This window comes from Lycium ferocissimum, unplaced genomic scaffold, assembly GCF_029784015.1.
Source record: "Lycium ferocissimum isolate CSIRO_LF1 unplaced genomic scaffold, AGI_CSIRO_Lferr_CH_V1 ctg13089, whole genome shotgun sequence".
Taxonomy (NCBI): Eukaryota; Viridiplantae; Streptophyta; class Magnoliopsida; order Solanales; family Solanaceae; genus Lycium; species Lycium ferocissimum.
This window is the reverse complement of record NW_026714695.1, coordinates 5444-22674: the sequence shown is the minus strand read 5'-3', so window position 1 is coordinate 22674 and position 17231 is coordinate 5444. Positions and strand designations below refer to the sequence as shown.

Below are 17231 nucleotides of genomic sequence, written 5' to 3'. Positions count from 1 at the left end.
ATAGTATGACCCGGGGGTTATTAGCCTAGTTCATTTGTGCTATTTATGTTAATGCTAGTTGAAAAAAAAAACGTGTAGTTCATACGTGCAATAAGAGTCAGCGGGTTCGCTCGGCTCCGAATATGGGGTCGGGTGCCCATCACACCCTAGTAAGATCGGGGTGTGACATTAACATATATATTACTAAAGTCAAGAGGATAGATCAACATGGAACTGCTTCTTAGGGGAAAGATTGTAAACATAGAAGTTGTTCTTAAGAGGGAAGATGTATATCAAGAGCATATAAAGATTGATGAAGCTGCTAGAGTGTACATGAAGAAGTATGAAGTTGCTATAAGTTTGTCATCATCAAAAAGGGAGAATTTATTGAGCTGTTGAGATCTCAATATTAACTTATGGAGTTTTGACGATTCCAAGTGACAAACTATATACAAGGAAGATGGACAAAGATATATCACGTCCTTAACAAATCTCCAAAGGAATTGGTGAAGCAGACAACACATATGTAGGATTGTTGAGAGAACCAAGTCCATTAGACAAAAAGTGGAGACTGTTTGGTATACAAAGAAGAAGTTGTTCCATGCTCACAAAAATAAACCTTGGAGAATTGGGATTAAGACATAATCTAATTCTATGAGGACCAGGAGTTCAAGATATGGAAATATTACCATAATTGAACACATGGAATTAGCTTGGAGAAAGGAGAAGTTGGTCGTATACGCGTGAAGTTCAAATCCAAGTCTAACAAAGATTGGTCTCTTGCAATTAATTGAACCAAGTCTTGGTTGGACTGGGAGAACTACAAGTGACTATTCTACTCCTATATAAAGCAGAACATTGATGATATGGAGACTTATCACAAAGAGAGAGATAGAGCGAGATTTATACGAGAGCCTACCAGAAGAAGGAATCAACTACAACAACATCAAAGAACATGTTCCTATCAAGTTATACCTTTATAGTTCTTGAGTTGTAATAGTTAGATTTCTGTGATCCTTAACTCTTCACTTTTACATTCTAAGTGATTTATATTAGGGTATTGTTTTGTATTGTAAAGGGACTTCATAGATTGGGTAGAGTATTTGCAGAAGTTGGAGAGATCACCCACAGTTAGAGAGAATTGTTAAGGATTGAGATAGATGTTGTAGAGTCAGTTCCTTAGGTGTACAAGTCGTTGTAACGTTAAACGTTGCTCGTGTTATAGTGGAGAGTTTGGGAAAATTCTATTGGGAATAGGTTGTGGTTTTTCCTCCCTTGAGCAAGGAGTTTCCACACCCTTTGACAGTACAATTCAGCTTCCATCTAATAAAGAAACCTTCCTAACGCCTGTCGCATGTTTTGCCAGTGGTAGCACCAGCATTATATGGGAGAAATTGTAGATTTTTGTTAGCCAAAAGTGAGGGGAAATAAGAATCAGTACCACATTATTGTTTCTTGGTCTCACTTCTCAAGATTTACATCCTTTTGCTTCCTCCTTCTGATTGGTGTTTATGAAGAGCGAATTCGTTTTCACTGGAAGGTAATAACATATATGGATTGAGGGCGATTATGTAGATTTCAACTGTACTCACTGGTCGAACTATCTATGCATATGCCAAAAATTTGAAAATGTATATATATTAATAAAATCACATTCATTTTGAACTCACTGATTTTAGATTATGAATTTGCCTCTAGTCATAGAAAGCTATGACATTAAAATTCAGAGTTGCTACTGCAGGAAAATCCTCCAACCTTGTACAGCTGTACAGAAACAAAGCCGCCATTACTGCATTTCTCAGTTCTAACATGCCACGACCCTTTTCGACTTGTTACGCTTGGTATTTTTTTTTTTTTTTTTTTTTTAATTTTCTCCAAATAGCTTCATATGCACTATTGCACTTCAAATCACACAAATTAAGAGAATACACGTTTATGTTTTTTTTTCGTCAAGAAAAATTAATAAATAATACAACACTAATGAGACGTGGCAATCTCGAACGAAATCAAGACATCATGACCTTGGTAAAGCATCTGATGATGGAGTATTGGAGTCTCCTTTTTCCTGTTGGTTCTTGGAGCCAAATTAAGGTAATGAAAAAGTTTGCAGGAAATATAAAATAGCTGCTCAACAGAGAATGTACTACTGAAACCAGCAACAGGGTCCATTTTTTGACAAATACATAAATCGCGATCAGTACATAATTGGATAAGCTCCTCTGGAGGACCAGTCTAATTGGGATGAATGTATAGGCTAGCTCATTTGCTCTTCTCTACATCTAAGAGCCTAAGCATTTTTTCCAGTAAAGTACATCAAGATTCTCTCAAAGATGCAAGAAATTTGTTCGAAAATGTGCCCCACATTACTGATAATTGGGCATATTTGATCAATTCAATCAAAGACAGGAAAGTCCCTTTCCTGCATGTATAATACTGCTTGTTCGAGCTGTCTTTGCAAACCAAATTTCATGAATGGCTGTTGAAACGAGTTATTGAAGGGTGTAAAGTCTCAGAGCAGGATCAGCGAGGTCAAGGAGTTACCCATTTGTTTGATCCAAAACTCAAACCAACATACCATTAAATCTGTGTCAGTTCAAAACAATATTTTCTTTTGGATGTTCTCTATGATGGCTAAAAGAACAGTATGCAAGTTTGCATGGTAGAATTGCAGACATTGACTATAATCTCTCCTTCAGCCGAACCCCAGGAATCAAGATCAGAGAGGTGCATCTGAACTAGACTTGATGTGATGTAAGAAACGGAAAGGAAACACAGAAACAAGAGCTCGAATACCTTTCTTTTTCTTATGAAAGGAACCAAAAATATGAAAACTACCACTGGTATGTCAATTGCAGAAGGCCCAATAAATTCAGTACGTTCCAAAATACTACAAAAATATCATGGCATATACCCCTATAAACAAATGTACATAGACCAAATGAGTATAATAGCACACATTTTGCAGCCAAAATACTACTAATCTCAGTGCTTCTTTACTGCTAGATTTCATTGACATTTTATCCAGATAACAGAGCTTTCATCTCTCTGGGCTGATACTCAGAAATCTCCTGTCAACTAGCATGAGGGCCTCTAAGATTATTTTCTTGAAGCATGAACAATCAAGAAGCATCTCATTCATCAGCACTTTTGCTTCTCTACAAATAACACACTGCCTAATTACTCTGCAGCAGCTAGACTACAACTTGTTGCTGATCAGCCAATTGAATATGTAAAATGAACCTTTACCTAATGACATAAGTTTACAAAGGTAACACTAACTAGTAAAAAATCAAAAGAATAAGGATAAACAAAAGTCCGCAGGCTACACAACACGAACATCAATTGCAATGGAATTTGAGTCGCTTTTTGAGCGATCAAGTTGGAAGATGCAAACATCTCCTACTTTTAGCTTGTTGGTTGAAAAGAACACGCGCCAGCCTGTTGTAATAATAGCATATAAAGTCTTCCCACCATTACAAATTCTAAGACTCGCAGGACATGGTTTACCCGACGGACCAGTTAACGTTATGTTTGTATTCTGAAAGAGTGCATTCGACTGACAAAATTCCGTGGGTATATGCTGTCATAAGAACATATTAAAGAAATGATTAGGAAAAGATGACATTGGATATATTTAGAAAATACAACAAAAAAATCATTGTTTATGCTGTCATAGGTTCGGGTAAAAGAAAAGAAGAGTTGAAAGCTCACCATATAAGGAGAACGTTTTCTGACGTTATATTCTTTTATTCTTGCCGTAAACTCAGAACTTCCTGTCAAGCATTGGTACGGAGGTTGATCACCCTCGAGTTTCTTTTTCTCTACAGAAGTGAGAAATAGAGCATTAAAACCAAATGACATGTACATAGGACCACTCCTCTAGATTACCCTCCTTTCCACATTTTACTGAATTACTCATCATAGACACGGCTTTAACAATGTTATTAAAGATGAAACTTTTATTCTTCCATGTCAATTTATTGATTGACATAATAGTACTAGAACAATCATACCAAACTAAAATATACTTAGCAATAGTATAGCTTATAGACAAGTACTCGTTGCTAATCAAGATGAATCAGGAAATTAGTAGAAGTTGTCTCAACAGCATATGTCCTCCACCACAACTACAAGCCTGTCATCCATAACAGACATGTCCCTAAGTTCACAAAACACATTTGAAAATTAAAATTGACAATTAAATCTATGTTTTTATCTATCTTGGGTTTGGAACATTAGATGCAACTGTAGGGAAGCCAAGCAAAAGAATCCGGCTTACTATGTTTCGGCAAAAAGGGGGTTTCTTCCAAAAGAAGAGGGCTTTTTTAAAGGCAAGGTGTCTGGTTTTCCTTTTTTTTTTTTTTTTTTTTTTTTGGTTTCCGCCCCAGTGTCTGATACTCGCATTGGAGCCCGACTAAATCCGGATAGCGCGTTGCAGGGCCGTTCCGGCGGCAGCGCTCCCAACAGGACTTTTTCCATTCCCAGGGCTCGAACCCCAGACCTTTGGTTAAAGGTGGAGGAACCCCAACCATCCCACACAACCCATTTTGGTAAAGAAATATGTGTGTCAGCTTGAGATTAGACAAGCTTATAATTGACATCAAATTTTTTACTAGAAGTGCTTAATTGAACCAATATGACTAGTATTCTTTCTTTGTTTTATACACCAATATAGGAAAATTAACAATCTAAGCAACTTACCAATTCCACACTTGGCAGATTTCACTTTTTTCTCTTGGGGTGGTTGTACTTGTTCACCATTTTGCAACATCAAAAACTTCTTATCGCAACCAGTTGAATCAAGAAGTATAACACTAAATTTCATACTACCCAAATGCTCAAACACAGCAAAATCACCAACTCTTAGGTTATATTTTTGCACAAATTCTTCCCAACCCTTACCAAACCAGATAATAACACCCTTCTCGGGTCGATCAATTTCAACATTCCATATATCCTTGCCCTTTGTGATTGTCCCTTTTTCTGATTTCTCCCCTTTTAGCTTCAGACAAAAATCTGGTGGAATTGTCTGCAAAACAAGAATAGTTAGAGAAAAAATTGAACAAAGTCTTGAACCCACCTTTCGTTACAAATAAAGATATGTTGATACTACCAAAATCACCATTAATTGGAAGACATACAATTCTTGAAGTTCCTCTTCAGTTCATATATAAATTTGATACTACCCAAAAAGAGTAAATTGGGGGAAAGGGTTGTTATAATTTAGGGGAAAATGAGTGGTATCTTACAAGTTTAGATTGGAAACCAGGAACCATGACCTTGAAGAAACGTCTGCTAAGTGGAAGTTGGTCTTCCATTGTAGAATGAGACGAAGAACAGGACGCCATTGTGAAGGTATGACAGCTTAAACTCGTCGGACAGGTTTTGATCAAACAAAGTAGTTGATGTAGGGGGGAGTACTATATATAAGCAAAACCAGTTTGTTTCTTTTTATTGGATTTTGCACGAGGGTTCCGTGCACTTTTGCCCTCTTTTCTTTGATGGTTTCGATAACAGGTTCTTTTGTACTCCCTCCCTTCGTCTCAAATTATTTGCCTCTTTTTGGTTGTACACACCCGTTATGAAATAGTACTCTCTCCGATCCAAAATAATTGAAGTTTTGAGTTTAGACGCATAGATTAAGGAATTCACCAATTTCTAAAAATTAGAAGGGTTTTTACTAAAATATCCTTAATTATGATTTTTTTTATTTTAGGTTGACTTAATTATTATGGGGATATGTGAATGTGTCAAGGGAAAAATTAGAAAAGAGAAATAAGTATTTTCTTGGTTTTATGAAACCTCAATTATTTTGGACCAGAGAGAGTATTAATTAGAAGGGGTAATGACTAACTTTATCCTTATTTATGTTTAAGTTATAAACTATTTTCATTAAATGTTTTACTTTATTTATGTGTCATCTTTATTAATGACAAAATTCTATTAAGGATAAAATGAGGAAAAAATAATAAATTGTGTCTTGAACTTCTAAAACGACAAATAAGTTGAGACAACCATTTTTAATAACCACGACAGATAATTTGAGACGGAGAGAGTAGCTTTCAGAGGAGTAAGACTGGTACACGCTTTGTGCGTGCACTCATTTCAAAAAGTTTAAACGCTTTGAGTGTGCCCCCATATTAAAAAGTATAAACGCTTTGCATGTGAACCCATACCAAATAGTGTAAACGTTTTTGCGCATGCACTCATTTCAAAAAGTATAAACGCTTTGCGAGTATCCTCACATCAAAAAGTATAAACGTTTTGCACCTGAACTCATATCAGAAAGTGTAAACGTTTTTCACGTGCACTCATATCAAAAAGTATAAACACTTTGCGGGTGAACTCATTTCAAAAAGTATAAACGCTTTGCGCGTGTCCTCATATCAAAGAGTATAAACACTTTGCGCGTGAACCCATATCAGAAAGTGTAAATGTTTTGCGGGTGCACTCATATCAAAAAGTATAAATGCTTTTGCGCGTGCACTCATTTCAAAAAGTATAAACGCTTTGCGCATGAACCCATATCAAAAACTATAAACGCTTTGCGTGTCCACCCATATCAAAAAGTGTAAACGTTTTGCGCGTGCACTCATATCAAAAAGTATAAAAGCTTTGCGCGTAAACTCATATAAAAAAGTTTAACGTTTTACGCGTGCACGCATATCAAAAAGTATAAACGCTTTGCGCGTGCACTCATTTCAAAAGTATAAACGCTTTACGCGTATCCTCATATAAAAAAGTATAAACACTTAGCGCGTGCACTCATTTCAAAAAGTATAAACGCTTTGCGCGTGAACTCATATCAAAAAGTTTAACATTTTCCGCGTGCACGCATATCAAAAAGTATAAATGGTTTGCGCGCGCAATCATTTCAAAAAGTATAAATGCTTTACGCGTATCCTCATATAAAAAAGTATAAATACTTTGCGCCTGAACCCATATCAGAAAGTGTAAACGTTTTGCGGGTGAACAAGTATCAAAAAGTATAAATGCTTTTGCGCGTGCACTCATATCAGAAAGTATAAACGCTTTGCGCGTGCACTCATTTCAAAAAGTATAAATGCTTTGCGCGTGCACTCATATCAAAACGTATATACGCTTTGCGTGTGCACCCATATCAGAAAGTGTAAACGTTTATAAACGCTTTGCGCGTGCACTCATTTCAAAAAGTCTAAACGCTTTGCGCATGCACTCATATCAAAAAGTATAAACTCTTTGCGCATGCACCCATACCAGAAAAGTGTAAATGTTTTGCATGTGCACTCATATCAAAAAGTTTAAACGCTTTGAGTGTGCCCCCGTATTAAAAAGTATAAACGCTTTGCACGTGAACCAATATCAGATAGTGTAAATATTTTTGCGCATGCACTCATATCAAAAAGAATAAACGCTTAGCGCGTGTACTCATTTCAAAAAGTATAAACGTTTTGCGAGTATCCTCACATCAAAAAGTATAAACGTTTTGCGTGTGAACTCATATCAGAAAACGTTTTGCGCGTGCACTCATATCAAAAAGTATAAACGATTTGCGCGTGCACTCATTTCAAAAAGTATAAACACTTTGCGCGTGTCCTCATATCAAAAAGTATAAACACTTTGCGTGTGAACCCATATTAGAAAGTGTAAATGTTTTGCGGGTGCACTCATATCAAAAAGTATAAATGTTTTTGCGCTTGCACTCATTTCAAAAAGTACAACCGCTTTGCGCGTGAACTCATATCAAAAAGTATAAACGCTTTTTGCGTGCACCTATATCAGAAAGTGTAAACGTTTTACGTGTGCACTCATATCAAAAAGTATAAACGCTTTACGAGTGCACTCATTTCAAAAAATATAAAAGCTTTGCGCATGCACTCATTTCAAAAAGTACAAACGCTTTGTGCGTGCCCTCATATAAAAAAGTATAAACGCTTTGTGCTGAACTCATATCAGAAACTGTAAACGTTTTGCGCGTGCACTCATATCAAAATGTATAAACGTTTTACGTGTGCACTCATTGCAAAAAGTATAAAGATTTTGCGCATGCCCTCATATCAAAAAGTATAAACGTTTTGCGCGTGAACCAATCAGAAAGTGTAAACGTTTTGCGCATGCACTCATATAAAAAAGTATAAACGCTTTGCGCATGCCCTCATATCAAAAAGTATAAACATTTTGCGCGTGAACAATCAAAAAGTGTAAACGTTTTGCGCATGCACTCATATAAAATAGTATAAACGCTTTGCGCGTGCACTCATTTCAAAAAGTATAAATGTTTTGCGCGTGAACTCATATCATAAAGTATAAACGCCTTGTGCGTGCACCCATGTTAGAAAGTGTAAACATTTTGCGGGTGCACTCATATCAGAAAGTATAAATGCTTTGCGGGTGCACCCATATCAGAAAGTATAAAACATTTGCGCGTGCACCCATATCAGAAAGTATAAACCATTTGCGTGTGCACCCATATCAAAAAGTATAAACTCGTCTTAAATATTATTAAACTATGTTATGTGACGTGCATTATTAAGTATCTTTTAGAAAATATTTTTAAAATTTGATATTGAGTTTAAGAGTTTCATAATTGTTGATATTAGATATTGTACTTATAATACTTATATAATATTTATATTTAGATACAAAAATTTTAGGGAAAAGTGTTCAAAACACACTCAAACAATGGCCAAAGTTGGCATAACACACCTAAACTTTGTCGGGGTCCTATGACCCCCTGAACTTATTTTTTGTGTATTTTGTGTTGACACCCAATTTTGTCCCGCCTTCCCTAAATATTTATTTACATTTATGGTATTTTGGCAATTTAAGAAATGATTATTTATATTTTTTACCATCGTTATCAGCTTTTACTAATACCGGCGTTTTATTATTTTATTGCAGTCACTAGTTTGTTATTATTTTTGTTACCACAATTATTATCATTATTCTCCTTATTATTATTATCATTATTATTATTTTATTACCGGTATTATCATAATTTGCATCTTATGCATACGCATCGCATTTATTTCGCGCAGTTAAATACTAGTGTTTATTTACTGTTAACTTTCAAAATATTATTGTACAACTATTACGATGCCATATAATTTTATTTTTTTATTTGAGCACTGATAAATACGTACCTTTACAATAGGCAACATTTCCAATTAAAATAGGTCTTGTATTTAAATTTAGCAGCCCAAATCATTTCTTTCATCTACCCAAATCAACTTATACTCTTTTGGGCCAATTCATAAAATCAGCCCACTATTTTAACCCAATACCCAGCCCATTACCCGTAACTTACCCGACCCGTCGTTCAACAAAAAGAAACCACTAGGGTTTCCTTTTCCTTACGCCGCCTCTTCCTCTTTCTCTTTCCTCTTCCCCTTCTCTCTCTTCTCGTTTCTTTCTTCGTCTCCTCTCTCTCCTCACGCCCTTCCCCTTAGCGTTAAAAATGGCAAATCCACAGAAAAAACTTTCGCGATTACAGGTCGTGCATGGCCATCTTAGGAAAGAAAATTAATGATTCGGACTAGGAGGTCAACGGTCGAAGCGGTAATTTTGTTTTCTTTTCCTTTCTCCTCTGTTTCAATCTGAAACAATCTTAATGAGTTTCGTCGATTTGTGAGCTGGAAAATTGTCTCATTATCAGCCTTTTGATTTTCGAGTACAAGTTTTAATGGGTTTCGTCCCTTTCCTTTCTTTTTCTGATGGAGTAGGTCAGGATCCATAAAAAAATCCGAACGTTTTGAACCTCAAAATCCCGCCCAAATTTCAGCTTTTCAAACCCTAGCAAACCCTAGAAATCTCGCCTATAAATAATCGTTTCTAGAACGAATGAAGGGTCGGTCTTTTTCGAGCTGCAAAAAAAAAAAACTCTCTTGAAATATATAGCTTCCAGCCGCAAAAATCCTTTTTTAAAAAAAAATAATAATAATCAGTTTATAATAATCATATATTTTGGTGATTGACAAAAAAAAAAAAATATACTAAAGCATTTCTGTTCGTTTTTCGCTCTGGGTATTGATTCGGATCTATACGAACTCGGAGTGTGGTGTTCGAGTAGGTATCGAGACCTTCGCCTCACTTCGCTGCACCCGAAGAAGGTAATAGCCTCCCCTTTAAGTCATTTTACTTCCAATCAGGTCTTTATGTGTGTACGTTCGGTTTGGCGCTTTTGATTAGCTTGTTCATTTCGCTTATGTATTTGTTTTAGTTTCCGTTCGCATGTTTGGTGTGTTCTAGTTGTTAGTATAGCATTGGTAGTAGTTTAGCATTACAAGTCTGTCCTTTAGTTAATATGGGGTTAATTTGTCTATGTTGGTTTAATGTCCATTGTATGATTAGTATAGTCTAGCTTCGGCGTCGGGGTAGCATTAGTTTATATTATTATGATTAATCTTTCAAACATGTCATTAGTTCATATTTATGTTCAAATGTCGCATATGTATAACTCCATAAACCTGTTAATCTTTTCGTTAAATAAGTGTCCATGTTAAATGATTGCCTTATTTAGTTTAGTCGGAGTCTATTAATACGCATGTTAATCTTAACAGCCCTTATCGTGTGTTAGTAGTATACTGAGGTTGTATTTAAGAAGTCAAGTTGGGGTTTAGATATGCATAGAGGAGATTGAATCAAAATGCTTGGCTGACATTTAAAATGATCAATGCTATAGTTCATGAATGTTCATATGCCTTGTGTTGTCTAATACTATCATTGACATGCTTAATATACACTTGTTCTTTGTTTTCACCTAAATGTCCTTACCCTTTAAGAGGTCTTAAAAGCTTTAGATTTGATAAGATGCTGAAATGAGTCTTAAAAATCGGTTAAATGAGATCCTTGTAAGCAAAATGAACTTGAGAAGCTATTTTAAGACTTCAACTCACCTGTTTTAACTTGTCTCCATTTAGCTTAAGCAAAAAAAAATTTTGTTAGGAATGTGTTTGATATTGAATAAATAGGTTTTAATCCCCTAAAGGATATCCCCATGTTGTTCCTTATGTTATGGGAATGGTTATGATCTATAATGTACCAGAGGTGATCTAAAGGGCTTAATTCATCCCTATGTGCTGATTAAAGATTTTATACCTGTTAGGATAATCCATAGTTCATTTGGGATAAAGCATGTCTTCATATGTGAAAAAAAATGATCAATTATGCCTTGTATGCCTCTGTTTTGCTAAAATTAGTTTATATGTGCCAACATGTGCCAAAATCTGATTCAGACTATTCTATTTTCAAAGAGAAATAAATCTGTGATTCGAGTACTTGCTGGAAAGACCCAAAATGGCATGAACCCTCTTTTGTAAATTGAACATAGCATGTTTGTCTAGATGAAGATTCAATCCTGTATTTAGCACAATTTGTTGCGTGTTTGAAAGCATACCTTATATTTAACTGGATTGTTTATTTTGCCTGAAAATGCCCATATAATTCCCCGGTTGAAATTTTACATACATCGCCTATATGATTCCATGGTTGAATCGAACATGACTAAGGTATCTTCATATCTACCCTCCTCTTGTCCCCTATACCCGAGGTTGAAATTGCTACTTCGCAAAAAATAGAACTCAAATAGCTGGAGCTTCGAAGTATTTCAGGGCCCTTAACTGGTTGAGTTCGAGTTTAAGGTTCAAAAGTGGATTCTTGTTTTGTGTGGCTGAATTTGTTTACAACTGAACTTTGGGAACGTTTAGAGTCCTTTCCAAGTCCATTCTTATCCGTCGCACTTGAAAGAAGCAATCCCCTCTTATCTTTACTATGTCCTTTCAATTTCTGTGTCTTCATTCTCTATTTGTATGTTAAGCTTGAATCTTCATTTCTTTAAACCTTAATATTATCTTTCGGTGCCAAAGCATCAAAATATTTTGAAGATTACCTGTCCTATGTTTAGTTGATTTTCCGGGAATGGTCTTAAGGGTTGTCGTATGAATTTGGTTCAATAGAATGATTGGTAATTTGGGTTCACTAACCTCTAGAAAATCAGATCTTTTCCCTATTTTGTGGATGTTGGTTTGTTAGTAGTCAGCTTTGATTCGCCTTAATTTGCTTAATTAAACACGAGCAATGCGCTTAATTTAATTCATGTAAAATATTTCCATGCCCAGCTGGTTTCTTGCCAGTAAATAGTCTAAATGTGCAATGTTTGGCTCTTCCTTAGCTTCGCTTTAAGTTATTGAAATTCGTTGTAATTTCGCTCTTGTGTCTTTGGTTCTGGAAATTGAATATGACTATTTATTAATCATATTAGTATTAATAGATCACTAATCCTTTTTTCTTTCTTTTGCATGATATCCGGAATTACGAGGGGTCCTCACCAGGACTCGTCTCCTCCCGCATTCGATGTTGGGCTAGAAGCCCAACATAATCTCTCTCGGTCATCTCTCCCAAAATTTCCCGAAGTAAAGACAAGAAATGGAAAACATAAATTCGGGCTAAAAGCCCATAGCGCGGCAGCATCAAATATTCCGAAATGGGCGGAGCCCATTTAATATAATTTGCTCTTTTATCTCATTTTATGCATTTGATTTGTATTTGTGCAACTAACACTTTACCTTGTGTATTTCCTTAGTTAGAATGAACCTTAGCAAACTTAGTGGGACTTAGTCTTAAGAATGGGTAGTAAACTAACAATTAATTCCACAAGCTTCCTTCTTTTCATTTATCTCAAGACTAGTTATAACATTTAATATTTATTCTATTCATTTAGGATAATTAATTTGCAAATAGAGTAACTATATACTTTGAGTTAATGGAATCATATTTTCTTTTCAATACTTTAAGATTTCAAAATGCTATTAATATATAAATATATATTCAAGAACTTTACAAACAATTTCTCTAAGATTTACCAAACTATACGTATTTAGCCGACTACAACTAAATAAAGTTTGAGGAAGGGAACTCATTACCCCTTTTTGCATTTTATTTTCTACATTATTATATTCATATAATATAATTTTATTTTAAATTTTAAACTCGCTATGCTTTCTTTTTAAAAGGTCTCTATTAATGTGCAAGCCATTGCATTTTGACAACTTTAGTTTAAATAGCATTATTATTTAAAAACTTAGCAATATTCATCAGTTTGCAAGGCATTTGAAATCTCCTTTTATGCAAGATTAATATATTTGGTACAAGCTTTATTCTAAATAACATTTTAAAGCCTTAGCAATATTTAAGAAATATTATTTAAATGGCATCATTATATTCTCCCCTTAAAATCTTAATAACCAAGTCTTATTAGCCCTTTAAAGTTCTTTTCAATAATTATCATTTTCCCTAAGCTTTATTTTAGTTAATATTATTTTCCTTTGAACCTTGGTAATATTTGTAAGTCATTTTTTTTAAAATTTAAACACTATATTTAGTCTTAATTAATTAACCTAAGTTTGGCCGGTAAACCGTAGTTAACGGATCTTAGAGGATGCCTAACCCTTCCCTTTAGGATGATTAGAACCCTTACCTAGAATAAAGATTAAGGCACCATTAACGGAGGTATAGTTAGATTTTACCTTAGTTAATAAATTAGGTGCCCTAATTCACCTTAAAATTAATTAGGTGGCGACTCCTAAAATAAAGCAAAAAATAGGAATCTCCAATATGTTGTACTCTAATATAACCCGTTTAAATGGGGTATAACATTTTGTACGCTTTTATATGGTGACCTGTACAAGCGATTGAACCTACTCTCTTTGAGCGCATAAGATTCCATATAAAAGCGTAAATAATACACAAAAAATAAGTCCAGGGGGGTCATAGGACCCCCGCAAAGTTTAGGTGTGTTATGGCAACTATGGCAAAATCTGGGCAGCAAATTACTGTTCATCTTCTTCATAGAGAACTGGCCTAAAATTTGATCCTAATGCACTTCAAATCTCAACCAAACATCACCAAATTTCATATTCGAATTCCTCTTGACGTTCCGGTTCTTTTGATATATCACCCACTCGAAATGGAGCTCATTTGCGGCAATCCGAAAATTCGAGTTCGAAGCTTCAAGCTTTGTTCATGGCAATCATGGAGTCGTTCAGTTCTTCTTTATGTTCAGATGTCTTATTAGCTCGAACTCAGCTTCAAACAATCAGCAACCAATAATTTTATTCATGAAATCTGGAATTTGGAGATCCAGCTTCAAGCTTTGTTCATGGAGTCATGGAGTTTTTGTGTACTGGTTCTACAATCTTAATCCACTATTGATAATCATGTTTTCAATGACGACAATGTCACAAATCCTATATAATATCGAAGAAGACCCGTTTGATTTGGTCGTCACAATGGAGTTTTTTTGGGTTTTCAAACTTGGAAAGTTCAGAAATGAAAAAGGCCCGTCTGATTTTAACATTTTAGGGGGCGCGTGCATACACTCGTATGAGTTTGGGTGACTTTGTCTATATTAAAGCGTAAATAATACACAAAAAATAAGTCCAGGGGGGTCATAGGACCCCCGCAAAGTTTAGGTGTGTTATGACAACTTTGGCCATAGTTTAAGTATGTTTTGAACATTTTTCCCTAAATTTTATATAGAGTGAATGTCTGATTAAATGGTGATGGACATACACAATATAACATTATATGCCCAAACAATCAAACATAATTTTTGTCAAAAATCTTTTTTTATTTATTTTATTTTGCTAAGACAATTGTTAAATTATATAGTATAGAATTAACTGATTATAATTCTAAGACCAGTTATAATCTCTAATTAAGATTAAGGAAAATTTTAGAAGTGCCGACCAATATTATCTACTTCAATTATAGTCCTACTCAGTCTTTCGCTATTTTTAGTTTTAGTTTTACTAAAATAATATATATATATATATATATATATATATATATATATATATATATATATTTATTCTTGTGTTCCTTTTTCGTGTCTTTCTTATTTCCTTTTCATCGTTTCTTCTAAAATGTGGGATGTGTGTTTGCATATAGAGTTATGTTTTTCTCATTTATTTTTGTCTTTTTTGTTTTTTTAAAAAAGGAGAGCTCAGTGCCCAAAGCATCCCGCATTAGAAAAATTCATAGAAGGGTCCCGCCCCAAGGGGTGTGTGTACACAACCTATTGGTTGTTTCCACAGCTCGAACTCGTGACCTATAGATCACACAAAATAACTTTAATTTTGTCTTTTTAGAGGTGGAGTACTATAATAAAAAAGGTTTCTTTCTTTATCAGATTTCGCACAAGGATTTTGTCAGAATTGTCGAAATAAGCAGTTTCTCTCTCTCTTTTGTTGGTTTCGACAACAAGTCTTTTTGTAAATTTTTATTTAGAATAAATTTATATTAAATAGAAAAAACTACACTACCCATTAAAAATAAAGTATTTACCCAAATTTACTCATATACATATAAATAGTTGTCGACACCTAATTTTTGACCTCCCGTAATTTATTTTAAGTGCTCGGAATCCTTGGACAATAAATAAAATCAGCCGTGCACCCTAAAAGGTCTAAGTAATTCTATGAAATTATTTGGGATAATATTTCACCCCTTTTAAATTGATAAAGAAATGGGAAAATACATAAATACCCCCCCCCCCCCCAAACGTGTACTCGGATTAATTATGATGCACCCAACCTTTGCAGGCGACCTATTACCCCCTGGTCTTATTTTTTCTGTATTTTTGTATCCTTTTTTGGCTGACGTGACAAAAAAAAAAAAATTGATGCCCAGTTGTACAGTGGAGAGTGTTGCACGTCGGCGCCACGTCAGCGCCACGTCACTGCCACATTGGTGCCACCTAAATTTTATTAAACAAGTATTAAAATTTTAAACAATGCCATCTTCTCCATTGTCACAACCTGGAGAGCTATCTCCATGGCTTCCATGATTATCAAATAATGCAAAGCTCAATTGTAATTCAACTTTAGCACAAACAAACAACTTCAAATAATTTTCACTAGTGTTTTTAAGCTCCAAATAGTAATACCCAGATGATTAAACAACAGTTAATCACAACATCTATTTTTTTTTTCTGCAATTTTCAATCTCAAGAACCCAACAATACGGATCGAGATTTTCACTTTTCAACTTGTTTCAAATCGAGATACAAATTTGATCACCGTCATGGTCAACTCCGCCATGGTCATCGTCGTGGACTTGGCGGTCTCCGGTGACCCTACGCTAATCCCCCTCTCAATCACATTATTCTCTTCGAATCCACAACTAATCGCAATGCCATGAAATAAACAGCCCAATTTCAACTTCCCAATATCAAAACAAGCTTTAATTACTGCTGATAAAGTAAACCCATTTGGCTCAAACCATAAATCAATCATTTCCCCTTACAATTTCGGAGAAAAAAGAATGGAGCAAGTAACAATGGAGTTCAATTTGAGCAAGTAACAATGGAGGTCACAACTTTCCCAAAGAGATTTTACTTGCAAACCAATTTTGACTAACAAATCACTAACATACAAAAATTTGATTCAAAATTGGTAACCCAACAACATTTTCGACTACCCATTTTTGATTTAAGAATTCGACTACTCCATTTCGGATTCAAAAAATTTCGATTACAATTGGTAACCCAACAACATTTTCCTCTAATTTTTCTATCATTGGAGGAAAATGTAGGATTGAATCGACAATTGGAGTTCCGGAAGTGAAGAAAACGAATAAGACTGAAGAAGAGTTGCACAAAGAAAAAGAAAGTAAAAAATTGTGAAAGAATAAATAAAAGTAACATTAGCAAAAATGAAGAAGAATGGGGGTGGCGGTGGGGTTAGGGGTGGGTGGGGAAAATGAGGGGTGGGGAGGAATGAAGAAGAAGAAGAAGATGATGAGTGGGGAAAATGAGGGGTGGGGTGGAATGAAGAAGAAGAAGAAGAAGAAGGGGGGGGGGGGTTTAGTGACGTGGCACCAACGCGGCGCTGACATGGTACCGATGTGGCGGAGAGTGTGCAACACTCTCCACTGTGCAACTGGGCATCAAAATTTTTTTGCCACGTCAGCCAAAAAAGGGTACAAAAATACAGAAAAAACAAGGCCGGGGGGGTAATAGGTCGCCCACAAAGGTTGGGTGCGTCATAATTAATCCGAGTATACGTTGCGGGGGTATTTATGTATTTTCCCATAAAGAAATCTCCAGGGTATTTTTAAATTTTTTGGAGATTAATTAGGATTTTTATATTTTTTTGTTGAGATTAATCAAAGGAAAAAAAAACCTTCTGGATAATTATTTTCTTAATTAATTAAATCAAGAAAAATTAGATTAATGAGTAATTTTATTCCATTTTATTGTCTAAGGCACTTTGAGT

At 35.0% G+C, this 17231-nt stretch overlaps 1 protein-coding gene across 1 annotated transcript; it reads right to left on the bottom strand.

The window, feature by feature from the left end:
* Positions 1-2802: 2802 nt before the first annotated feature.
* On the bottom strand, positions 2803-5505 carry LOC132042065 (B3 domain-containing protein REM9-like). Its single transcript, XM_059432694.1, has 4 exons — positions 5229-5505; positions 4681-5008; positions 3691-3800; positions 2803-3559 (listed from the first exon to the last, which is right to left on the bottom strand). The coding sequence occupies exons 1-4, from the start codon at positions 5325-5327 to the stop codon at positions 3302-3304; spliced, it is 795 nt and encodes a 264-aa protein (XP_059288677.1). The 5' UTR covers positions 5328-5505; the 3' UTR covers positions 2803-3301.
* Between the last annotated feature and the right edge of the window lie 11726 nt (positions 5506-17231).

What these genes read in the sequence shown, in the direction of transcription:
- LOC132042065 (XM_059432694.1), bottom strand. Translation starts at nt 5,327, where the DNA reads ATGGCGTCCTGTTCTTCGTCTCATTCTACAATGGAAGACCAACTTCCA. An exon ending in ATCTGCCAAGTGTGGAATTG is followed by an intron (nt 3,801 to 4,680) that starts GTAAGTTGCTTA and finishes TCACTTCTGTAG; the next exon opens with AGAAAAAGAAACTCGAGGGT. An exon ending in GAAAACGTTCTCCTTATATG is followed by an intron (nt 3,560 to 3,690) that starts GTGAGCTTTCAA and finishes TTCTTATGACAG; the next exon opens with CATATACCCACGGAATTTTG.